This window comes from Rhinopithecus roxellana, chromosome 18, assembly GCF_007565055.1.
Source record: "Rhinopithecus roxellana isolate Shanxi Qingling chromosome 18, ASM756505v1, whole genome shotgun sequence".
In the NCBI taxonomy this organism is placed as follows: Eukaryota; Metazoa; Chordata; class Mammalia; order Primates; family Cercopithecidae; genus Rhinopithecus; species Rhinopithecus roxellana.
Genome location: NC_044566.1, coordinates 6,524,230 through 6,549,819, shown reverse-complemented (window position 1 = coordinate 6,549,819; position 25,590 = coordinate 6,524,230). Strand labels below are relative to the sequence as shown.

At 60.6% G+C, this 25,590-nt stretch overlaps 1 protein-coding gene across 3 annotated transcripts in view; it reads left to right on the top strand.

The window, feature by feature from the left end:
• Positions 1-25,590, top strand: part of GAS6 (growth arrest specific 6) — a 49,147-nt gene that overhangs the window by 22,847 nt on the left and 710 nt on the right. Inside the window, exons 5-15 of one of the 3 annotated variants that reach the window (XM_030922188.1) lie at positions 1,073-1,234; positions 7,043-7,165; positions 8,053-8,175; positions 10,169-10,291; positions 11,138-11,259; positions 12,506-12,624; positions 12,746-12,935; positions 15,234-15,398; positions 16,973-17,141; positions 23,304-23,479; positions 24,676-24,904. In XM_030922188.1, the coding sequence (XP_030778048.1) occupies positions 1,073-1,234; positions 7,043-7,165; positions 8,053-8,175; positions 10,169-10,291; positions 11,138-11,259; positions 12,506-12,624; positions 12,746-12,935; positions 15,234-15,398; positions 16,973-17,141; positions 23,304-23,479; positions 24,676-24,904 (1,701 nt within the window). The remainder of the gene's footprint in view (positions 1-1,072; positions 1,235-7,042; positions 7,166-8,052; positions 8,176-10,168; positions 10,292-11,137; positions 11,260-12,505; positions 12,625-12,745; positions 12,936-15,233; positions 15,399-16,972; positions 17,142-23,303; positions 23,480-24,675; positions 24,905-25,590) is intronic. The other 2 variants (XM_030922189.1, XM_010374826.2) reach the window with 2 other exon arrangements.

Here is a 25,590-nt window from a genome sequence, read left to right as displayed (position 1 = left end):
TGGGCGCCTGTAGTCCCAGCTACTCGGGAGGCTGAGGCAGGAGAATGGCGTAAACCCAGGAGGCGGAACTTGCAGTGAGCTGAGATCCGGCCACTGTACTCCAGCCCGGGCGACAGAGCGAGACTCTGTCTCAAAACAAAACAAAACAAAACAAAAAAACTGTATTTCTTTTCCTGTAAACTGTTGTTTATATTTTTTGCCCATTTTTCTCAATTTGTAGGCGTTTGCAAATTAGCCATTGGTAGTAAAGTTATCAAACATTTTTTCAGCTTGCCACAAGTCTTTTTTGTTATTTTAAAATTATCATCAAATAAGAGTGATTATTTTGGGTGTCCTGTATGAATTTTAACATACCTGCGGCACAACCCACACAGCTCCCCTCGCACTGGGTCTGTGGTCCCCTGGCGTCACCTGTGTCTGGTTTTAGATGAAAGGCCACCTTGGTGAGTCCCTGCGGGTGCTGAGAACAGAGGCGTGGCAGTACAGAGTCATCCTGGGAGAGGCAGGAGTCTCTTCCCAGGCATGGCTTTGCAACCGGATCCCAGCCGGCAGAAAGAGTCAGAGGTGGCTCAGTCCCACTCCCCAAGCCCCATGCGCTGTCCGTGGGCATCTCTAGGCCTCCCAGACTTGGATCACAGACCCCAGCCCAGGAGCCACAGACAGAGGAAATGCTCAGTGTAAACGTGGGAATTGGGAGGTGGCCCTGCCGTGTGGCCCAGCCCGCCCTGACCTGCAGCCACACGCAATAGCCTGGTGCCACATAGGGCCCAAAGTCTGCATATGAGGCAGAGGCTCCTGTGCGCTCAGAGGAGACAAGCAGATCCTGCCACACATGGTTTATCTTAGTGATTGCTAAACCAATCTCTTCTTTTAAATTCTATTTTCACACTTGTTATCTTCTCTTAGTTCCTGGGCTTTAGGCTTCTCCACAAGATGACAAAACAGTTATCTGCTGTTAGGCATCTGTGATCCGCCGTAATTTCTTTTGATATGATAGACGAGGTGGGGATGTAGACTGCAGGCACAGTTCCTGCCCCAGCACCACACATTTGAAGTCTGTCTCGTCCCCAGGTGCCTCGCCTGCCTCCATCCTCACGTCCCCGGTGCCTCGCCTGCCTCCATCCTCACGTCCCCAGTGCCTCGCCTGCCTCCATCCTCACGTGCCCGGTGCCTCGCCTGCCTCCATCCTCACGTCCCCGGTGCCTCACCTTTAGACTTGGCCTCATGCACACGGGTGGGTCTCCTATGCCCTCCTCAGTCTTTTCTCTGGTTGTCTTGCTTATTTTTTAATACAACTAAACTTTAAAAAATAGTCTTAAAAACCTAAAAAAGCCCTTTTGATATTTTTAACTGGGCTTGCAATTCATATATTGGAGACTGTCTGAACAGCGTTGTGCTTTCCTCACCCCGGCACCGTCCTGTCCGTCCCTTGGAGCACTTTTCTTCCTGTGTGCCCCGCGCTTCCTTTGCCAAGTTCACTTCTGGCTATTTGTAGCCAAGAAGACCGTCCTTTTCATGGCGTCGCCTCGCTTGCTTGCGTGGATGAAGATGACTGATTGCTACATGTTCATTTCTGTTTCCGCCGCCCAATAGAGTTATCTTGTTTTGGTTTATTGTTTCCTTTGTGGCATCAGCGTCCCCGAGTGCAGCCAGCTGGGGAGAGGAGGGCAGGGTCAAGATCCTTGAGTTTGTTCCCTGTGTGATAGGAAGAGAATCTCTTGCTGTGGTTGCTGCCAGAGGCAACACATGCAGTTTATAAGGGGTCCACCGCCCCAGGCCAGAAGCTCTGGCCACTCTCCCTGAGCCGGCCCTCAGAGGCTGCCCTGCCTGTGGCCTGGGGCTCTCAGCTTCTCCTCCAGAGCACATGGCTGGGGTCTCTGATGTTTGAGTGCCTCAAAAGACACCTGGCGGTGAAGAAGGTGCTTTGGGGGCCACAGCAGGCAGCCTCACACTCCCCTTGGAAGGCGCCTCCGGAGGACGGGGCTGGGGCAGCCTCGCATCCTGTTCTTGTTCATCAATCCCTCGTGAAAATTCTCTGACTTGGTGCTCACAGTGCTGTCCTGGCTTCAGTTCACTGGTTATCGGTTATTGTGAAATTAAAGCCATAGCCCCATAGAGTCCCAATTCAGCCCCAGACAAGCCGGCCCCCAGCGGGCCTTGCATGGGAGCCTGTGGCCCTCGGGCTGTCCCAGGACCCAGGCAGCACGGTAGACGGAGGGAGGAGGCCTGGGAAGAGTGTAGGCTGCGTTCCCAGGTGCCCCTGAAGAGCCTCTGCTTCCATTTCTTTCCTTTCCCATGGACACATCTAGCCTCTCCACTGCTGAACACTGCCGTCCTGCCCTAGCGGCCATTTGGTGCTTGGATTTCTCAGCTCCTTTGGCCCATGGGTTTCCCCAGGAGGGTCAGGTCCCCACAGGCTATGGCCCAGGCAGCGGTGGCTGAGCCCCGGCTACACCCCACCCCCGCCACAGGAAGCATCCCCTCGCCCTTCCCTCGGACGGAGAGGGCCCTGGTCCTGGCCTGTCACCACCCAGGAAAAGGCCCTGGCTGCCAGCACTGGCTTCAAATTCCAGCCACAGCCATGGCCGCTCCCTCCTGTCCTTCAACGCAGTCATGGGCCGAGCTGAGATAAACTCTTCACCTCCTGAACTCTCTGCAGGCAGCCGGCGCCCAGGGCATGACCAGCCAGACCACTGACTCCCTAGGCCCAGCTTGCGGGGTGAGGGTCAGAGAAGTGGGTGCCCATCAGGGAGGTGGGCGGGGTCAGGGAAGTGGGTGCCCATCAGGGAGGTGGGCGGGGTCAGGGAAGTGGGTGCCCATCAGGGAGGTGGGCGGGGTCAGGGAAGTGGGTGCCCATCAGGGAGGTGGGCGGGGTCAGGGAAGTGGGTGCCCATCAGGGAGGTGGGCGGGGTCAGGGAAGTGGGTGCCCATCAGGGAGGTGGGCGGGGTCAGGGAAGTGGGTGCCCATCAGGGAGGTGGGCGGGGTCAGGGAAGTGGGTGCCCATCAGGGAGGTGGGCGGGGTCAGGGAAGTGGGTGCCCATCAGGGAGGTGGGCGGGGTCAGGGAAGTGGGTGCCCATCAGGGAGGTGGGCGGGGTCAGGGAAGTGGGTGCCCATCAGGGAGGTGGGCGGGGTCAAGGAAGTGGGTGCCCATCAGGGAGGTGGGCGGGGTCAGGGAAGTGGGTGCCCTCTGGGGCTTGCAGAGGTTTCTGTCTCTGTTGGTTTCCCTGCTGTGTGGAGGAAATTCCACAGACATCTGCTGGGCCCCAGCTGAGTGTCCGCCCCTCAGATGTGGTTCCCTCCTTGCATCCTAGAGGTATCAATACATTCCCAACAGCGAAATAAATGAGGTGGGGGAGGCCCCGGGGTAGGCGGCATGAGACTGGGGACCACTTAAGAGCTGGGCACCCGGCAGGAGCAGGCACTGTCCTCAGCCTCACTGTCCCCAGCCTCACTGTCCTCATCCTCACTGTTGCTCATCCTCACTGTCGCTCATCCTCATTGTCGCTCAGCCTCACTGTCCCTCAGCCTCACTGTCCCTCAGCCTCACTGTCGCTCAGCCTCACTGTCCTCATCCTCACTGTCTGTCGCTCATCCTCACTGTCGCTCAGCCTCACTGTCCCTCAGCCTCACTGTCGCTCAGCCTCACTGTCCCCAGCCTCACTGTCCTCATCCTCACTGTCGCTCAGCCTCACTGTCCTCATCCTCACTGTCGCTCAGCCTCACTGTCCTCAGCCTCACTGTCCTCAGCCTCACTGTCCCCAGCCTCACTGTCCTCATCCTCACTGTCCTCAGCCTCACTGTCGCTCAGCCTCACTGTCGCTCAGCCTCACTGTCCTCAGCCTCACTGTCCCTCAGCCTCACTGTCCTCAGCCTCACTGTCCTCAGCCTCACTGTCACTCAGCCTCACTGTCCCCAGCCTCACTGTCGCTCAGCCTCACTGTCGCTCAGCCTCACTGTCCTTAGCCTCACTGTCCCTCAGCCTCACTGTCCTCAGCCTCACTGTCCCTCAGCCTCACTGTCCCTCAGCCTCACTGTCGCTCAGCCTCACTGTCCTCAGCCTCACTGTCCTCAGCCTCACTGTCACTCAGCCTCACTGTCCCCAGCCTCACTGTCGCTCAGCCTCACTGTCCTCAGCCTCACTGTCACTCAGCCTCACTGTCCCCAGCCTCACTGTCCCCAGCCTCACTGTCGCTCAGCCTCACTGTCGCTCAGCCTCACTGTCCCTCAGCCTCACTGTCCTCAGCCTCACTGTCCCTCAGCCTCACTGTCCTCAGCCTCACTGTCCTCAGCCTCACTGTCCCTCAGCCTCACTGTCCTCAGCCTCACTGTCCCTCAGCCTCACTGTCCTCAGCCTCACTGTCGCTCAGCCTCACTGTCCTCAGCCTCAGGGACACAGGTCTTTCCAAAGGGCGTTCCAGGCAAAGTCAGGACCAGTTTCCCAGCCCTTCGCATCACATGGGCAGGTGTCCACTTCTGAAATGACTTTAATCTCTAACCAAACATTGTAGTGGCAGCGCACAGCATCCCTCCACAGTGGGGGCCTCTGAGGGGTCAGGTTCTGGTGCCAGAGGGTTGGGCCCTGCACAGGCCGCCTGCCCTGCACGTGTCTGACTCCCTCCTGCCCCCAGAGCCTCTTCATCTGAGGCCAGAGTGGCAAAGTGGACGCGCCCCTCGTTTCTCTAGTCCAGGCCGGACCTTCCCCTCCCAGGCCCTGCTGTGACCACATTGACATCTCCAGACGCCCTGCGGACGCAGCACCCAGGTACAGCCGGGCCACGGCAGGGTCAGGGATGGGGCCCCGGCCGGCTCCTGGTGGCTGTGCTGATGCAGAATCCCTGGTCCTGGTCCTTGTTTCCTCAGCCCCAGCCCCTGTGTGCTTCAGGGTAGAAGGCATTTATAGCGACCTGCTGAAAATAGCATCTTAGAAATACTTTGAGACGCGAGCTCTGTCCACACCTGCAAGTGTTCTGTTGGCAGTCATTTGCGCAAAACAAGCAAACTGGAGGCGTATGGAGGAAACTGGGGGGCAGATGGAGGAAACTGTGAGGTGTACAGAGGAAACTGAGGCGTATGGAGGAAACTGAGGCGTATGGAGGAAACTGTGAGGTGTATGGAGGAAACTGAGGGGTACGGAGGAAACTTGAGGCGTACGGAGGAAACAGGCTTATGGAAGAAACTGAGGCGAATGGAGGAAACAGGCATACGGAGGAAACTGTGGGGTGTACGGAGGAAACTGAGGCATGAGGAGGAAACTGGGGCATACGGAGGAAACACTGAGGCGTGCGGCGAAGCATCGTAGGAAGAAGCCAGTGTGGCTGGGCAGCTTTCCCAAGAAGTCTGGGACTTGTATCAGGGCTTCTGGTGAGCTTGGTGCCTGGACCCGCCTGGGAGGACAGGGGCTGTGTCTGTGCTGGCCACAGGCAGTGACTAGATGAGCTGGATGAGTTGGAGGAACGCAGCTTCATGAACCATAGACCCGCCCGCCGCTCACCCTGGCACCGGGCACCAACCAGTGCAGGTGGGAAGGAAGCAGCTCCTGCACTGACAGCCGAGCCCGGACCCTCTGTTGGAAACGCCACGTTCCACAGACCTGGTGGGAAGCGTCACCTTGGGAGCCTCAGGAACGGAAGCGACACACGGGCAGTGAGAGCCCATCCGTTGAAGACTCGATGTGCCCCCGCCAGAGCTGACCCCCTCAGGATGATGCTGGCCGAGTGCTCTGGGGCCCTGCTGGCCCGGCCTGCGCTTTTCCCAGGGACTGGTCCTTATTGAACTTGTGTGGAATTAATGGACAGGAGCCCTGTCTCAGCCAGCCGGGGCCCCACCCAGGGTTCCCCACGGAGCCGTGTGTGGCTAAGCTGAGTGTGGCTGAGTCCTCGTGTGGGGCGGAGCCGAGTGTGGACCGCGCCCCTGAGCACTGCCATGCCCAGCCCCGAGCTGCTGCTGCTCGGCCAGCAGCCGTAAAAGGGTTCTTTGAGCTCCGGGTGTAATTGTAGTTCTTTCTGCCAACTTCCTGGGGCTCAGGCTTGCGTAACCACGCTCTCGGGGGCTTCCCTGCCTGCCTCTGGGACGTGGTTTTGGTCCGTATCCTGGAAACGTTTGTGAGCAGCTCCTGGTACGGGGGACTCCTTGGGAAGCAGCTGCACTGGGACGGGTTCCCGCCCTCAGGCCCTCACCCACCCCCCTGCCCTCTTGCCCTGCAGGAGCTCAGCCCACGTGATCGCCCTGAGAGAGGGCAGCACACATCTGGCCTAAAGCCGTCAAGACACGTGGAGGGGGGCGGCTAAGAAGAAAGAGGGGACTTCCTGGAGGACCCCTCTGGCAGTGCAGCCTGGGCTTGGGGGTCCTCTCCGCCATGCCCTGCGGGGAGAGTTCACCAGAAATGGGCTAGGGCTGGCCAGGGAAGGCGGAATGTTTTGAGTCCACCTGGAAGGGCCCCAGGTCAGCTGGGGGTACTGTTTGCCTGCTCCCCAGGAGGTCCGAGCTCCTGGGCCTCGCGCCAGGTGGTTCCTGCTCCTTTGCCCTCGGCCCTTCCCACCTCGCGCGTCGGGCCTGCCGGCACTGCCTCCCAGCTGATCTGAGTTTTCCTGGAGCCGGCCCCAGGGCCCGCTAGCCTGTTCTGTCAGCCCTGGGCCAGCCCAGGGGGCTCGGGTGCCCGGGACCTGCCTCAGCCTCCGCCTCTCAGAGCTCCTCGGGGCTGGACCCGAGGCACCGTGGCTGCCCCACTCCCAGCTGTGTCGGGCACAGGGGGGCACCACGGCTGCCCCACTCCCAGCTGCGTCGGGCACAGGGGGCACCACGGCTGCCCCACTCCCAGCTGCGTCGGGCACAGGGGGCACCATGGCTGCCCCACTCCCAGCTGCGTCGGGCACAGGGGGCACCACGGCTGCCCCACTCCCAGCTGCGTCGGGCACAGGGGGCACCACGGCTGCCCCACTCCCAGCTGCGTCGGGCACAGGGGGCACCACGACTGCCCCACTCCCAGCTGCGTCGGGCACAGGGGGCAGCTGCATGATTTTCCACTTTGTGTCCCCAATCAGACCTGCCTGACCAGTGCACGCCCAACCCCTGTGATAAGAAGGGGACCCAAGCCTGCCAAGACCTCATGGGCAACTTCTTCTGCCTGTGTAAAGCCGGCTGGGGGGGCCGGCTCTGCGACAAAGGTAAGACCCCCACAGCCACGTGAGGCTGAAGACAAAGGCAGGGTCTCCCTCCCTCTCCAACCCTGTCCTGATACCCACTCCTCACTCCCACTCCGGGGCATGGCCGTCTTCAGGCTACTCTCTGACAGCCCCAAGGCGGCTGCAGCCCTGAGGTATCCTGCAGCCCCAGCATTGGGAGGAGCTGCGGTCTCCTCTCTGGGAGCAGGGGCTGGAATGAAAGGAAACACCAGGTGGTGCCTCAGCGCCCACTGACTGAAAGGCGAGGGAGAAATTTCACCTCTGACCGTCCTTGAGTGCAGACCTGTGGTATCAGTGAAGACCCTGGAGGAAGAATAGCTCCAGGCCCTGGTGGAGACCCACAGGGGAGAGTCCAGCAAGCCAGCCTGTCCCCTTTGGCAGGTCCCACCCCAGAGGGGACCTGGGAGAGCTTCGCTCAGGAGTGGCCAGCTCTGGCCTGGCCTTGTCTGTCCTGAGGCACCCAGAGGTCACTCCTGGCCTGCAGCCTCCTCCTGCAAGCACGTGGGTATCCAGGGAGCTGAGCCCTGTGGGAGGTGACTGCCAGCAGCTCCCCGGGCTGAGACCACAGCAGGGGATCCCCCGGTGACTGCCACCAGCTCCCCAGGCTGAGACCACAGCAGGGGATCCCCCGTGCCCTCCCATCATCACCTCAATACACAGGGCCAGGACCAGGGGCCTTGAAACGCTGGGGCTGCTGAGGGGGGTGTGAGGTCCAAGCCCTGGGGACCCCCCTGCTCTAGACGGGGGCTGTGTACCACTGGGCTCCCTCCCTGCTCCAGGGCTGGGATGTGCACCTCTGGGATCTCTCCCTGCCCTAGACGGGGACTCTGCACCCTTGGGCTCCCCTTCAGGCCTGTGCTTGTCCCCAGATGTCAATGAATGCAGCCAGGAAAACGGAGGCTGCCTCCAGATCTGCCACAACAAGCCGGGCAGCTTCCACTGTGCCTGCCACAGCGGCTTCCAGCTCTCCTCTGACGGCAGGACCTGCCAAGGTAAGGCCCTGGAGTGAGGCCTCTCTCCTCTCCCCACCTTCTATTTTTGGTCACATCTGCTCTTCTGCAAGAGGCTGCTGCTGGCTGGGTTCCTGTGGTTCTGGACGGGATGGGGCATCCTGCAGAGACCGCACAAGCCCAGGCCAGCAGCGCAGGGAGCTACTCGGCACCACATCAGGATGACTCACCCGGCATCTGAGGGCCAGAACTCAGAGGCCACACTGCTGGCTGCAGGGCCTCGCCGCGTCCCCAGAGCCTCGCAGAGCCTGGGAGTGCTCCAGGCCGTTGTGCAGTGAGCTTGTGGGTCAGAGTTCCAGGCTAGGGTCCCCACTGCCGTCCACTCTCCCCAGCGTCCCCAGAAGCACCCCATTGTTGGTCTCCCTCTGTCTGTTCCCTAAATACAGCCCTGCCCTCCCCATTTCGCTTCATGTTTGAGGCTGGGGTTCCCTCGGCCCAGGGCCAGAGCTGGGGAGCCCCGGGACACCCCAGAAAGTCACTATGAATGTGCACAGCCCCGATGCTGTCCTGGGTGCTGCTCCTGCCCCTGGGGCTTCGCAGGGGAAGCACCTTCCTCCTCCCTCCTGCCTTGGATCTGGACATGCCCAGGCGTGTCCCTGAGAATTTCTGGCATAGTTCTTACTGCTGCTGCTGGCTGTCCAGGACACCAGACTGCGTGAACGGGACAGACAGTTGCTCGGGGAGAAACAGGCCCAGGAGCTGGAGAGTGAATCTGACCAGACAGGAGGGGCCACACGCTGTCCCCCGATTTCAAAAGGCAGCTGCTATTTGTGTCCACTTTGATGGTTCCCTTCCCTGACCACCCAGGAGTTAGTCCTGTGTGCAGATGACGTGATTCCCATCTTAACACATAAACCCATTTCCCCGTTCAGCTCCTCCTCCTCCTGCCTGGAGGACAGAGCCCCTCTCATCACTGCTCTATCCCTGACCTGGAAGACAGCAGCACCCCAGGTTTAAAGAGAGGTGAAGACACGGCCAATCCTGAGAGGTGACGTCTAAAGCACCTCACATGGGTCCCTGCGCCAGTCGGGCACTCCTGGCAAAGTCTGGGCTTACAGTTACTGTCCACGGTGACAGGCATCCTACCCTCTCCTCCTCCTCCCCATCCTCCTCCTCCTCTCTTCTCCTCCTCCCCCTGTTCCCCCTTTTCCTCCCCCTCTTCCTCCTTCTCCTCCCCTCCTCCTCCTCATTCCCCCTTTTTCCCCCCGCCTCCTCCACCTCCTCCCATCCTCCCGCTCCTCCCCATCCTTATTTCCCCCCTTCCTCCCCCACCCCTCCCAACCCCTCCCCCACCTCCTCCCCTCCTCCCCCCACCCCTCCCTCACCTTCTCCTCTTCCTCCCTGCTTCTCCCTGTCCTCCCCCTCCTCCTCCTTCTCCCCCTCCTCCTCTCCCTCCTCCTCCCCCTCCTCCTCCCCCTCCTCTTTCTCCAGCCCCTGTCCTTGCTCTCCTCTGGTGACTAAAGGTCTTCATTTCAGGGTTGCCCCTTGTACCCCAGGGCGCTTGGCCATAAACAGCGTCTGTCCCACGTTAGATGTTCAAGTCTTAGGATTGTGGTTTAACCCGGTAATGAAAATTGATTGAAACCTATAATGCTTCTCTTTGGGGGTTTTGGTTTCAAATGCCCCTGGGGGGGCTGCTTTTTACTGCCCCGTATCCTGTAGCACCATCATTTAAATGGAACAGCACAGTGTGCACCACCGCCCCCCACCCCTGGACCAAGCAAGGCCCTTCCCAGCTCTCCATCTGCTGGGCTGAAATCAGCCTTCCCAGCCGGGCCTTGATCAGAAGCATGCCCCCAACACCCCGGGAGCTGCCCAGTCAGGGGAGGAGGGGAGGGAATTGGGGCCAGGGCGCATTGGCCCCACAGAGCCTGGGTGTGACGTCCGGGTGGTGCCCTGGCCAGCCCCTGCAGCCGCCTGCCCCGGCCCCTGTCTGAGATGCTGCCATGCTGAGGTTGGCCGGTTTTGCTTGCAGACATAGACGAGTGTGCAGACTCGGAGGCCTGCGGGGAGGCGCGCTGCAAGAACCTGCCGGGCTCCTACTCCTGCCTCTGTGACAAGGGCTTTGCGTACAGCTCCCAGGAGAAGGCCTGCCGAGGTACCCATGCCACGCGGTCACCCTCGGGTTCTCTCCTCCTCTGATGCCCAAGCCCAGACACGGGTGCCAGTCCACTGCCTGAGCTAGCGCAGTTGCTAACAACCGGGTGCTTCTGGTGAAAGAAAGTCTCTTTCTCCCTGTTTCTATCAGCCTGGTAATGGCCTGTTCTACCACCATGCCCCCACACACGTGAGCACACACACCCATGCCCCTTGTGCACATGAACGTACCGTGCACATGCATATACACCGCATGTACACACGTACTTACCCTTCTCCACCTGCATAGATGAGGCCTCTCTCCAAAGGTATGGGGAGCAGCAAGCCTCCCTCTACTGTTCTCTCTTTTCAGCCGCCATAGGGGGACCCTGTTGGCTGCAGAGCCTCCAAGAGGGGCCATGCCCCCAGTGATGGGAACAGTGGGGCTGAGTAGGCAGACAGAGAGGGTGGGGAGGCCCAGGCTGCCTGCACTGACCTCCATCTCCCACCACAGCTGTCGGCGCCTCTGTGCTCCCGGGGACACCTCACTGCACAGCCCGGGCACTGTCATTCCTAGACCTGCCGTCCACACCAGCCCGGCGGTGGGAGTGGGTCTGGCCCATTGGGAGCGTCCCCCTGGAACACCTGTAGCACTTTCACTACCTCACAAAAGAGCCTGGTAGGAGCAGGCTGAGGGTGCAATCCTAGCTTTCCAATGGGGGGCTACAAACCCCAGGCTGCACCCGTTAGAATCTGCACGTAATTCCTCGAGTGCACCTTGTGTGTGGTTTGAGCAGTTGTGGTGTGATCCTGCCCAGTACAGTGTAGAGGCCTCCCCCGCTCACCGCCACTTCCCTCTGGCTGGCAGATGTGGATGAGTGTCTGCAGGGCCGCTGTGAGCAGGTCTGCGTGAACTCCCCGGGAAGCTACACCTGCCACTGTGATGGGCGTGGGGGCCTCAAGCTGTCCCAGGACATGGACACCTGTGAGGTAGGCTGCCCCTGGCCCCGCGGGCCTCTCACAGTGGTTCTGGGGGCCCTCGCCGGTGGGGGCTTTCGGGAGAAACGCTTCTGTGAAGACCTGGCTTTTGCTGAGGTGTTGGGGATCTCCAGGGCCACGTGGAGGTTTGGGATGAGAAACACTTCTGCTCCCTGGAAGATGTTTGGTTGTATTTATAAAGTCTCTATGGCAACTCCCAACTCACAGTGGACCAGCCTGGTGTGGACCCCAGTGTGACACCCACAGGGCACGGTCCCCACTCTGCCGCGTGCCAGGGAGCCAGCCTGACCGACCTGTCACACCGGTGGGGATGTGGCACCCACACGGGGACGTTTCCGGGCAGGGCGGCTCTCGTCTTTCCCGTTCACCCTGGGCCTGGGCCTGGGCCTGGGCCTGGGGAGTTGACGAAAGTGAGCATTTATTTAAAAAGTAAAACCACAGGATTCCACAGGTGAAACAGCCACCAGGACGGCTTCTCGGAGTCACAGACCTGGGATGCGGCTCTGGGGCTCTTGGGTCTGGGCTGCGACGTTCGGGGCTCCCAGCCAGCCCTCGCCTGGAGGTTCTTTGCCTCACATACTTGTGCAGAGGGCGTCGGGCCCCTGCCAGGCATCCAGCTCACCCTGGCTGCCCACGGTGGGCAGAGCAGGCCGGCTCAGCCCCAGCCCCTCTGTTTTCCAGGGGCACCAACTCACACCGGCCTTGGTTCTGACCCCCGTAGGGCAGCATGGAGGAACCACAGCCCAGAGCAGGGAACTTTCCGGGACAGCCATCTTCAAGGCGTCCATATTTATTTCATAATACTCTTTTATGATTCTCTGTAATTTTTGTATGCTTGACATATTTCATAATTTAAAAATAAAGAGTCAAGGGAAATGGGCAGGGAAGGAGGTGACGGGGACCCCGAGAAGCCCTGTGGGAAGCAGCTGGTGCGAGCCGTCCTTCACCTGGGAGCCCCGGTGGTGGGGCGGGTGTGACGGTCTCTGGGGCGTTGGCAGCTAGAGGTGGGGCGGCCACACTCCCGAGGCATGGGAGGGACAGTGGACCCGCTACACGGCTGGGGCCTGGGGCTCAGGGGAGCTGGAGTGGAGGCCGCGTTCCCGACCGGCCCCGTCTGTGGCCTGGGGCTCAGGGGAGCTGGAGTGGAGGTCACTGGAGGTCGCATCCCCGTCTGTGGCCTGGGGCTCAGGGGAGCTGGAGTGGAGGTCACTGGAGGTCACATCCCCGTCTGTGGCAGGACATCTTGCCCTGCGTGCCCTTCAGCCTGGCCAAGAGCGTGAAGTCCTTGTACCTGGGCCGGATGTTCAGTGGGACCCCCGTGATCCGACTGCGCTTCAAGAGGCTGCAGCCCACCAGGTGAGGAGGTGTCCACAGAAGGCAGCACAGCTTAGCACGGCCAAGATGCTGGCTTCACGGGGCCTGGGCCCACGCTTGGCCGTACGCCCGGCGCTGACTCATTTCTCCTGTGGGTGTCCAGGCTCGTAGCCGAGTTTGACTTCCGGACCTTTGACCCGGAGGGCATCCTCCTCTTCGCTGGAGGCCACCAGGACAGCACCTGGATCGTGCTGGCCCTGCGAGCCGGCCGGCTGGAGCTGCAGCTGCGCTACAATGGCGTCGGCCGCGTCACCAGCAGCGGCCCGGTCATCAACCATGGCATGTGGCAGACGGTGAGTGTGCAACAGCCGCCCCTTCTGGGCCGCACGGGGTTCTCCCTGAGCCTGACCCGGCTGTTACTCGCTTGTGCAACCGTGGAGATGAGCTCTGGGGTCTATACCTGCTGCGTGTGGGCAGGATAGGGACCCCTGCCCCGTTCAGTTGATGCTCTGGGGGACAAGGATCCCCTGCCCTGTTCAGTTCATGCTCTGGGGGACAAGGACCCCCTGCCCCGTTCACTTCATGCTCTGGGGCACAGGGACCCCTGCCCTGTTTAGTTCATGCTCTGGGGCACAGGGACCCCTGCCCTGTTCAGTTCATGCTCTGGGGCCCAGGGACCCCTGCCCTGTTTAGTTCATGCTCTGGGGGAGAAGGACCCCTGCCCCGTTCAGTTCATGTTCTGGGGCACAGGGACCCCTGCCCTGTTGAGTTCATGCTGTGGGGGCTCACTGCAGTGCTCTAGGCCTCTCTGCTATTTCATCACGTATCAGCCTGGCTCCCTCAGAAGGGGGCCTCAAGTGCAGCCTGTGAGTTTGGTCTCTCGGAGTTCAGGTCGCTCTTGGCTCAGGTGAGAAGCCATGGTTCTCAGCCCCAGGGGACCCTGGGCTGTGTCTGGAGGCCATACTGTTTATCCTGAGCGGGGTGGGGAACAGAGGCCAGGGCTGCTTGATGCTGCACGCAGGGTGCCCCAGCAGGGGAGGAAGCCACCACTGAACCGGCACCACAGGTACAGCTCCTGCCATGCGTGTCTCCCTGGCCGTGGACAGGCCAGGCGCCACCCACCCACCTTTCCCTGTAGGACGGTGGGGACGCTGCCGTCCCTGAACTCTGGCTCCCAGGGCCTGCTGGTCAGTGCAGTCATGCATGTCAAGGGTCCAGGTGACCTCACAGGGGCTGCCCCTTGCCAGAAACGTCCTGACCACCTGGACCCCAGCCCCATGGGCAGCCTGAGGGGTCCTGGTCAGACCTACACTTGGGCAGCTGTGGGCAGCGGTAAAACGCGCCCACCCCACATCCCCATCCGTGGAGTGAGAGGGTCTGTAACCAACCAGGCTCCTGCCCACAGCACTGGGCCTCCCTCCCCACACTGGGCTTTCAGAAGTAAAAGCTGGGAAGAAAGGTGGAAAGCACGTCATGTCCTTCAGAAGTGAAGATGAAGTGGAAAAATTCACCCTGGCCCCTGCAGATGAAACATTGTAGACTTTTGCTCATATTTCCATTCTGCAGAGTAATGCCTCGCTCCATTTTCCCAGCCTCTTAAAGCAACAGCATCTCCAAGAGCAGGAGGCTGTTCTCAGCAAAGCTACAGAAAGCAAATGGAGGGGAAGCAGTTTCAGGGATGGAGCCACGGGGTGAGGGGCCCAGGGCAGGTGGCCGGAGGTGAGGTCGCTGTAGGGAGCGGTGTTGTATAGACCTGCCCCACAGTGATGCACAGCGGCCGCCGCACCCCAGCAAGATGGGCCCTTCCCCAGCAGGGGTACCTCGTGAGGACCCCCCTCAATTCCACCCTCTCTAGCTGCTCCCCAAATCCAGCTGACCCGAATTGGTACCATGTTTTTGTGACTCAGTTCAAACCCAAATACCTGAAAGGTGTTTTCACACAGGAAGGAGGATATTCTTCTGAAGCTTAGGAATATAGTGTATCTAGTGTTAGACTTGACAGGTTTCCTGTGAGGAAAGTTTCTGGCGACCACATTGATGCATCGAGGGCCCTCCTGGCCCAGATGATGAGCATGGACTTTCCGAGGTCAGGTCCCTCTCGGCCCAGGAGAGGATCAGGTGGTCTCCCTGAGGTCAGGTCCCTCTTGGCCCAGGAGAGGATCAGGTGGTCTCCCGGAGGTCAGGTCCCTCTTGGCCCAGGAGAGGATCAGGTGGTCTCCCGGAGGTCAGGTCCCTCTTGGCCCAGGAGAGGATCAGGTGGTCTCCCGGAGGTCAGGTCCCTCTCGGCCCAGGAGAGGATCAGGTGGTCTCCCGGAGGTCAGGTCCCTCTCGGCCCAGGAGAGGATCAGGTGGTCTCCCGGAGGTCAGGTCCCTCTCGGCCCAGGAGAGGATCAGGTGGTCTCCCGGAGGTCAGGTCCCTCTCGGCCCAGGAGAGGATCAGGTGGTCTCCCGGAGGTCAGGTCCCTCTTGGCCCAGGAGAGGATCAGGTGGTCTCCCGGAGGTCAGGTCCCTCTCGGCCCAGGAGAGGATCAGGTGGTCTCCCGGAGGTCAGGTCCCTCTTGGCTCAGGAGAGGATGAGGTGGTTTTTCTGCAGTTGGGAGCCCTTCAGAACGTGCACTCCCACCTCTTCTCATGGCGCTGCCTCTCTTCAGATCTCTGTTGAGGAGCTGGCGCGGAATCTGGTCATCAAGGTCAACAGGGACGCTGTCATGAAAATCGCGGTGGCCGGGGACTTGTTCCAACCGGAGCGAGGACTGTATCATCTGAACCTCACAGTGGGAGGCATTCCTTTCCATGAGAAGGACCTCGTGCAGCCTGTGAGTACCATACCTGTGCCTGTGTGGACGCGCCGTGTGCTGGGATCCCGGGAACAGTGTCAGGAAGGCTCAGTCATGCCCTGCCCTGTGTTTCCGATTAACCAGATGTGGGGAGGACCTAGAGGAAAGAAAGGTTTTCTAGAATTTGACAAAGTCACGGTACAGCTATGTCATTAATTTTACCATCTCTTTTTATGATACCCATCTAAGTTTTCATCTGAATTGATAATAAAGTTGTCTATTTTTCAGTGAATTTTTTCAGTGAAGACAAGACACAATGAAATTATTCCCTAACAGAACAACAAACTTTTTTGGGCAATTTCCAAGAATATTTTGGGTTTTGTAACTCTGCCATGAGTCTCATAAGGGAAGAACAGCCATGGTGGGGCGGCCAGTGTGGGCCCTTTGTCCAGCTCCTGCCTTCTCTCCCCTTCAGCACAGCACACGCCTGTGCCCCCGACCTGTATCTCCAGCCCCCACGCGCTGACATCTAAGCTTTCATCCTGGGTATTTTCACTTCCACACCAGACAGGAGAAAGGCACAGAGGTCTTCGCATCTGTGGGTGCTGAGTGTCAGCAGTGCCTGTGCTGAAGCCAGCCCTTCAGTGTTATGAGGGGCACCTGCTTCCCAGGCCCACGGACTGCCTGGTGCTGGGATTTTCGGTGTTGTGAGGGGCACCTGCTTCCCAGGCCCACGGACTTGCCTGGTGCTGGGATTTTCGGTGTTGTGAGGGGCACCTGCTTCCCAGGCCCACGGACTGCCTGGTGCTGGGATTTTCGGTGTTGTGAGGGGCACCTGCTTCCCAGGCCCACGGACTGCCTGGTGCTGGGATTTTCGGTGTTGTGAGGGGCACCTGCTTCCCAGGCCCACGGACTGCCTGGTGCTGGGATTTTCGGTGTTGTGAGGGGCACCTGCTTCCCAGGCCCACGGACTGCCTGGTGCTGGGATTTTCGGTGTTGTGAGGGGCACCTGCTTCCCAGGCCCACGGACTGCCTGGTGCTGGGATTTTCGGTGTTGTGAGGGGCACCTGCTTCCCAGGCCCACGGACTGCCTGGTGCTGGGATTTTCGGTGTTGTGAGGGGCACCTGCTTCCCAGGCCCACGGACTGCCTGGTGCTGGGATTTTTGGTGTTGTGAGGGGCACCTGCTTCCCAGGCCCACGGACTGCCTGGTGCTGGGACTTTGCCTGGCTCGCCTCTCCTTGTTTCACACATAAGGGGGTTGCCCTGATTTGCCCACAGCTGTATTGAATATTGAATAATTCATGTGAGTGCTGGATGGTTAAACAATCCATACTGTTTGACCTTGGACCCACATGGCCTTTTCAGTCCTTTCCTAGCTTTAAAATTAACCTGTTATTTCTTGAGCATACACCAGTGCAAACAGGTATTCTGCAGTGGGTCATTTTGTAAAGTGAGGAAACCTTCTGTGAAATCACCACCACCAGTGGGATTGGCCCATTTTTGCAGTAGATCTGCACTTGCCGCGGCTGCGAAGGCACCACCCACTGCCTGGGGCGTCCGGCATGGGCCTCTCGCTCCCAGGAAGCCATGGAGATTTCTCTGCCTTTCCAGATAAACCCTCGTCTGGATGGCTGTATGAGGAGCTGGAACTGGCTGAATGGAGAAGACACCACCATCCAAGAAACAGTGAAAGCGAACGCGAAAATGCAGTGCTTCTCAGTGACAGAGAGAGGCTCCTTTTACCCGGGGAGTGGCTTTGCCTTCTACAGCCTGGACTACAGTAAGTCTTGGCTCTTCCCGTTGGGGTGGCTGTGGCTGCATCTTCAGGCATACACTGAGAGGAAGCAGACGGCCTCAGATGGCAGTGTCAGGACAAGCTGAGGCTCCTCCGGTTCCAGGGCAGGGCAGGGCGGGCAGAAGTGTGCGCAGAGGCCCACCTCTCAGGATGGCTGTGCAGGTCACTCAGTTCAGAGTCAGCCAGTGAAGAAGAATGACAGAGATGTGCCGAGAAGATGCTTGCCAGGCCGGTGCTGGGAGGCCAGGGAGGCTGGGAGGCCCTAGAGGGTCCTTTGTGGAAAGTCCTGAGACAGCACCAGCCTTAGGACTTGTCCAGAGGCACATGGAAGCTCTCAGTAATGTGGTGGACACTGCGGTCACCGATGACCCGGTGAGACATCTATAACAGGAGGTGTCTAAAAACAGCAGTGAAGCTACCTGGGGCACAGTGAACCCAGGCCTGAAAAAGGAGGACAGGGTAGGTGTGAGCTGCTGGCCCAGTCCTGCGGTGCCCTGGGGAAGGTGCTGCCGCCCTCCCCGGTGAAGGCCCTGGGGCTGCTGTGCGGATAGTTACTGCTCGGTCCGCCCTGCCTCACATTCCCACCCCACATGGGTCCCACTCGGGCACCACAGCCCCACCCTGTTCCTGAACACCGAGCCGTTTATGGCGAAGCCCCCACATGCACAGAGGGCAGACAGCGCCCCCTCCATCAGATCTCAGGGCTGCCAGCCCTCAAGCACCCAGCAGGAACCCCAGGTTCAAGGGGGTCCATGCGGAGCAAAGGGGAGGGTCCTGCCCCGTCTCCTGAGCCAGATCCAGTGTCAGCGTCTCTCCCTGGGTGTCAAAAGCATGACCATGTCAGGAAAGGCATCTGTGAGAAAAGCCCGTCTGCCACTGTGCAGGCATTCTCCCTCAGTGTTGATTTTTCCCTTACAAATCTAAAGCATCCTTACAAGTCTCTTAAAGACAGAAGAGACTTGCTGAGAACAGTAGCACCGGCCTGGCTCACTCTGCAGCGACTCAGCCTGGGCTCAGGCTCACAGATCTCCAGGTCTGTGCAGCCTCCACGTGAGGGGCCACGTGGAGCCGGGAAACCTTCTTCCTGGGGAGAGCAGAGGCCGGGGCCCTCGTGAAGCCCCTGATGGCCAGCATGTGCCCAGCTCCTGACGGGAGCTTCCTTTTTTTTTTTTTTGAGATGGAGTTTCACTCTTGTTGCCCAGGCTGGAGTGCAATGGCACCATCTCAGCTGCACCTCCCAGGTTCGCACCACAACTTCTGCCTCCTGGGTTCAAGCGATTCTCCTGCCTCAGCCTCCCGAGTAGCTGGGATTACAGGCATGCGCCACCACACCCAGCTAATTTTGCATTTTTGATAGAGATGGGGTTTCTCCATGGTTGGTCAGGCTGGTCTCGAACTCCTGACCTTAGGTGATCCACCCACCTCAGCCTCCCAAAGTGCTTGGATTACAGGCGTGAGCCACCACACCCAGCCGGGAGCTTCCATTTTAAAGGACACCATCGTCTCTCCTTTCACAGGTGACGGGAAGACCAGCGAACAGGAGAATTTTTGTTGTTACTTTTTGTTTCTGTTGCTGTATTTTTGTTACTTTTTCTGATTTTGTGTTTCAATGCCATAAATGGTTGTTGAGAACTGACATGGCGGGTACCAGCTAGGGACAGGCAGGACAGGCGATGTGGGTTTGAGGTGCACACAGCCCGTGGGAAAGAGACAGGGAAGCCAGCATAATTCATTATGACCCCACTCGGCCCGTAGTGCGAGGCCCCCAATCACAAATCCATACACACATTGATTTGGGGTCCTTTTTCCTAAAACAGCTTCTTTATTAGGACTTTGGAATTCTAGGTGAGTTAGAAACACTGAAAACAGGGTGGAGGTTTTATCTTCTGGCTAAGGTCTGCGAAGGGCTCAGCGTGGAGAGGACATGCGGTGGTATTCTCCCTGGGAGAACCAGAATTCAGCCGTTTCTACTAACATACAGTTTTGGGGCACTTTTGTATGAGCTACGGATGCCACGTGATTTCATTCAGATGCATTACATATGACACACGTGAGGTTCATGCGCACAAGCAGCGCGAGTGGAAAACCCCACTGAGACAGCAGCAAAGACTGACAGCGCAGACCCCAGACCGCTGTGCTCCTGACAGCGCAGACCCCAGACTGTGCGTGCTGCTGACAGCGCAGACCCCAGACCGCGCGTGATGCTGACAGCGCAGACCCCAGACCGCTGTGCTCCTGACAGCGCAGACCCCAGACTGCGCGTGCTGCTGACAGTGCAGACCCCAGACCACGCATGATGCTGACAGCGCAGACCCCAGACTGCTGTGCTCCTGACAGCGCAGACCCCAGACCGCGCCGTGCTGCTGACAGCGCAGACCCCAGACCGCGCCTGCTCCTGACAGCTCAGACCCCAGACCGCGCATGCTCCTGACAGCTCAGAACCAGACCGCACATGCTCCTGACAGCGCAGACCCCAGACCGCGCATGCTCCTGACAGCGCAGACCCCAGACCGCGCGTCCTCCTGACAGCTCAGACTCCAGACCGCGCGTCCTCCTGACAGCTCAGACTCCAGACCGCGCGTGCTCCCGACAGCACAGACCCCACACCACGGATGCTCCCAACAGCGCAGACCCCAGACCGCTGTGCTCCCAACAGCACAGACCCCACACCACAGGTGCTCCCGACAGCGCAGACCCCAGACCGCTGTGCTCCCGACAGCGCAGACCCCAGACCGCGCGTGCTCCCGACAGCTCAGACCCCAGAATGCGCGTGCTCCCGACAGCTCAGACCCCAGACCTCGCGTGCTCCCGACAGCGCAGACCCCAGACCGCGCGTGCTGCTGACAGCGCAGACCCCAGACCGCGCGTGATGCTGACAGCGCAGACCCCTACCGCGCGTGATGCTGACAGCGCAGACCCCAGACCGCGCCTGCTCCTGACAGCTCAGACCCCAGACCGCGCATGCTCCCGACAGCTCAGAACCAGACCGCACATGCTCCCGACAGCGCAGACCCCAGACCGCGCGTCCTCCTGACAGCTCAGACTCCAGACCGCGCGTGCTCCCGACAGCACAGACCCCACACCACGGATGCTCCCGACAGCGCAGACCCCAGACCGCTGTGCTCCCGACAGCGCAGACCCCAGACCGCGCATGCTCCCGACAGCACAGACCCCAGACCGCTGTGCTCCCGACAGCGCAGACCCCAGACCGCGCATGCTCCCGACAGCTCAGACCCCAGAATGCGCGTGCTCCTGACAGCTCAGACCCCAGAATGCGCGTGCTCCTGACAGCTCAGACCCCAGACCGCGCGTGCTCCTGACAGCTCAGACCCCAGACCGCGCATGCTCCTGACAGCTCAGAACCAGACCGCACATGCTCCTGACAGCGCAGATCCCAGACCGCGCATGCTCCTGACAGCGCAGACCCCAGACCGCGCGTCCTCCCGACAGCTCAGACTCCAGACCGCGCGTGCTCCCGACAGCACAGACCCCACACCACGGGTGCTCCCGACAGCGCAGACCCCAGACCGCTGTGCTCCCGACAGCTCAGACCCCAGAATGCGCGTGCTCCTGACAGCTCAGACCCCAGACCGCGCGTGCTCCTGACAGCTCAGACCCCAGACCGCGCGTGCTCCTGACAGCTCAGACCCCAGACTGCCGGTGCTCCTGACAACGCAGACCCCAGACCTCGCGTGCTGCTGACAGCGCAGACCCCAGACTGCCGGTGCTCCCGACAGCTCAGACCCCAGACCTCGCGTGCTCCTGACAGCTCAGACCCCAGACCGCACGTGCTCCTGACAGCTCAGACCCCAGACCGCGCGTGATGCTGACAGCGCAGACCCCAGACCACGCGTGATGCTGACAGCGCAGACCCCAGACCACGCGTGATGCTGACAGCGCAGACCCCAGACCGCGCATGCTCCTGACAGCTCAGAACCAGACCGCGCATGCTCCTGACAGCGCAGACCCCAGACCGCGCATGCTCCTGACAGCGCAGACCCCAGACCGCGCGTCCTCCTGACAGCTCAGACTCCAGACTGCCGGTGCTCCCGACAACGCAGACCCCAGACCGCTGTGCTCCCGACAACGCAGACCCCAGACCGCACATGCTCCTGACAGCTCAGACCCCAGACCGCGTGTGCTCCTGACAGCGCAGACCCCCGCGCATGCTCCTGACAGCTCAGACCCCAGACCGCAGGTGCTCCTGACAGCGCAGACCCCATACCGCGCATGCTCCTGACAGCTCAGAACCAGACTGGCCATGCTCCTGACAGCTCAGACCCCAGACCGCTGTAATCCTGACAGCTCAGACCCCAGACCGCCATGCTCCTGACAGCGCAGTCCCCAGACGGCGCGTGCTCCTGACAGCTCAGAACCAGACCGGCCATGCTCCTGACAGCGCAGAACCCAGACCGCTGTGCTCCCGACAGCGCAGACCCCAGACCGGCCATGCTCCTGACAGCTCAGACCCCAGACCGCTGTGATCCTGACAGCGCAGACCCCAGACGGCGCGTGCTCCTGACAGCGCAGACCCCAGATGGTGCGTGCTCCTGACAGCTGAGAACCAGACCGCACATGCTCCTGACAGCTCAGACCCCAGACCGCGCGTGCTCCTGACAGCGCAGACCCCAAACTGCCACAGCTCAGACCCCAAACTGCACGTGCTGCTGACAGCGCAGAACCCAGACCGCTGTGCTCCTGACAGCGCAGACCCCGGACCGCGCATGCTCCTGACAGCTCAGACCCCAGACCGCAGGTGCTCCTGACAGCGCAGACCCCATACCGCGCATGCTCCTGACAGCTCAGAACCAGACTGGCCATGCTCCTGACAGCTCAGACCCCAGACCGCTGTAATCCTGACAGCTCAGACCCCAGACCGCCATGCTCCTGACAGCGCAGACCCCAGACGGCGCGTGCTCCTGACAGCTCAGAACCAGACCGGCCATGCTCCTGACAGCGCAGAACCCAGACCGCTGTGCTCTCGACAGCGCAGACCCCAGACCGGCCATGCTCCTGACAGCTCAGACCCCAGACTGCTGTGATCCTGACAGCGCAGACCCCAGATGGCGCGTGCTCCTGACAGCGCAGACCCCAGATGGTGCGTGCTCCTGACAGCTGAGAACCAGACCGGCCATGCTCCTGACAGCTCAGACCCCAGACTGCGCGTGCTGCTGACAGCGCAGAACCCAGACCGCTGTGCTCCCGACAGCACAGATCCCAGACCGCACATGCTTCTGACAGCTCAGACCCCAGACCGGGCATGCTCCTGACAGCTCAGACCCCAGACCGGGCATGCTCCTGACAGCTCAGAACCAGACCGGCCATGCTCCTGACAGCTCAGACCCCAGACTGCGCGTGCTGCTGACAGCGCAGAACCCAGACTGCTGTGCTCCCGACAGCTCAGAACCAGACCAGCCATGCTCCTGACAGCTCAGACCCCAGACCGCCATGCTCCTGACAGCGCAGACCCCAGACGGCGTGTGCTCCTGACAGCTCAGAACCAGACCGGCCATGCTCCTGACAGCTCACACCCCAGACTGCGCGTACTGCTGACAGCGCAGAACCCAGACCGCTGTGCTCCCGACAGCGCAGACCCCAGACCATGCATGCTCCTGACAGCTCAGACCCCAACCGGCCATGCTCCTGACAGCGCAGACCCCAGATGGCGCGTGCTCCTGACAGCTCAGACCCCAGACCGCCATGCTCCCAACAGCTGTTGTCCGCACTCTTGGCTCACACTGAGCCCTATGCTGCTGCTCAGAAGCTGCAGGTGAGACTCGAGGCACGAGGCCATGCACCTGTATGTGCTCTGAGGTAGGAGCTGCCAGGCGCTCCTGAAACGAGGACATCAGAGGAAGACAGGGACAGGCCTGCATCCCATGGCGCACAGTCCGTGTCCCCTCAGGCAGGTCTGTGTGGCCTGGTGGTCGCCTAGAGCGGATTTGGAAGTGGGGTACTGGTGCGGTCAGGGAGAAACAGCCTGGGGGTCCCCGGTGCCTCTGGGCTCTGGGCCAAGATCTGAACCAGACTCTTGAGTTTTCCATCACATCCCACCGCGGCCGGGACTGTGTCTCTTAGGGCCCCACTCCAACCTCATTGTGGCCTCTCCGCTGCATCCCACCCTATAACGCACTGCTTTCATCGCAGTGCGGACCCCTCTGGACATCAGGACAGAATCGACCTGGGAAATAGAAGTCGTGGCTCACATCCGCCCGGCCGCAGACACAGGGGTGCTGTTCGCGCTCTGGGTCCCTGACCTCCGTGCCGTGCCTCTCTCTGTGGCCCTAGTAGACTATCACTCCACAAAGAAGCTCAAGAAGCAGGTAGGGCCTCCGCCACCCAGGGTGTCCTGACCGGCTCGCCCCACAGGCACATGGGCTGCACTCCCTGGCAGGGGACGGAGGGGGCCTGGGGTGGGATCCCCAGGGAGCCCCAAAAGCCTCTGACCAGAGGTCCGATGAGCCAAGCCTGGCGTGGGCCGCCCTTCAGACTGTGGGGGTTGTTTGGACACCGGATCACCGCCACACGGCTGACTGGGGGGCCAGTGCCTGTGAGCCACACTCGGCCGACAGTGTGGGGGCTTTTCCCGTTCGGCTGGGCAGACGGTGGCTCACAGCAAACTGAATTAGTCTCTTATGTTTACGTCAGATGATTTCAGCAACAAACTCAGTTTTCCAATTTCCCTGGAAAACTCAGATCTGTGACCTCGGCTGGTGCCCCCCACAGGTCTTTCCCTGGGGGACAGTGGGTGGAGCTGAGTGCAGCTGCCCCTTGGATGAGGTCCCCCACCCCCGGTCCTCACAATAAGTCAGCTGTCTTGGGCCGGGGGAGTCATGCTGTTTTCCCCACAGAACAATCAAGAGGTGACAGAAACAGGTTGTATTCTCTCGCTCCTGTGCTAAGGAGGAAGACATGGGTCAAACCAGAGCGGCCCTTGTTCTCCAAGTCTGCCCACCCCAGGGCCACAGAGCCCTCCTGGTTGCTTGGATGTGACAGTGACAGGCTTGGTTCACGCAAATGCTCATCACCAGGGCCAGACGCAATCCCGGCATCTGGAATAAACAGCCGCTCTTATGTAGCAACAGCTGACCCCTGGGCTGGGGAGTGGGCAGCTGGACTGCGGTGCCAGCGTGAGAGCCCACCTGGCTGGGAGTCCACCACCACAGGGTTGGGTCCTGGGTCCCCGTCAAGGACACACCAGTTCCTGGTCAAGTGCAGCCTCGGTCCTATGTGTGCCTGGGGCTGGGGTTGACCCTCTCACACTCAACCTGGGGGCCACACCTGCTCCCCCACAGCCTCCCAGGCTGGCCCCTGGCTTTACGCGCAGAGAAGCTGAGCCCCAGGTGGGGTGGGGGCGTCATCCACAGTCAGCGAGCATTCGGACCCAGGGCTGCAGGGAACCGTGGACGGAGACAGGCCTGCGGCGCGGGGGTGGCCGGCAGCTGTGAGGACCAGCTTGGACCTAACGGCTTACGTGGGGGCAGCCGGCAGGCCCTGACCACATCTCGGTCTCCTGCAGCTGGTGGTCCTGGCCGTGGAGCATGTGGCCTTGGCCCTAATGGAGATCAAGGTCTGCGATGGTCAAGAGCACATGGTCACCATCTCGCTGAGGGAGGGTGAGGCCACCCTGGAGGTGGACGGCACCAGGGGCCAGAGCGAGGTGAGCGCCGCGCAGCTGCAGGAGAGGCTGGCCGTGCTCGAGAAGCACCTGCAGAGCCCCGTGCTCACCTTTGCCGGCGGCCTGCCAGGTAGGTGCTCCCTGCCCTGCTCATCCTGGGTGAGGGGCTCCAGGGATGCCCAGCTTGGTCACCCCAGATCGAACCCGGACAGGCTGGCATTCCTGGTTGTGTGTTTTAAGAGGAAGGGGAAGTCCAGGTGGGTCCTTAGTGGCCATTATGGTGCCTCGGTGCTGGTCAGGTCATTGGCTGAGGCTGAGAAACACGTACGGGGGCCGGCATTGGCCTGAGTCAGAGCCCGTGAACCTGCATCTTCAGGGAGCGTTTGTCCACACCCATCAGACCGGCCCCGGGGGAGAAGGCTGGGCAGACCGCGGGCCAGGCTGCAGTTGGGACCCACGGCTGTCACCACAGCTGTTAGCAGCCAGCCCCTCCCGCGTCCAGCAGGGCCCCCCGCCGTGTCTCATGGGCTACACAGCACAGAGGCTGGGACCAGGGATGTCCTTGCCATTAGCTGGGAGGGTGAATGGGAAGGCACGTGGGAGCCCGCGAGTCCTCGGCTGCCCGCAGGCTTTCACTTGCGGCAAATGGCAGGATTTCTGTCTTGGCTGCCAGACACAGACTCCACTTAGTTTTAATAAACAGAGCTTTGAAGAGGATGAGAGCAAGCCAGGAGGCCTGCAGCCCGAATGACTCACCGGGCGAAGAAGAAGATCCCGTTTAATCGATGGGACTGTCTGTGCTCCCAGCCGGGAAGG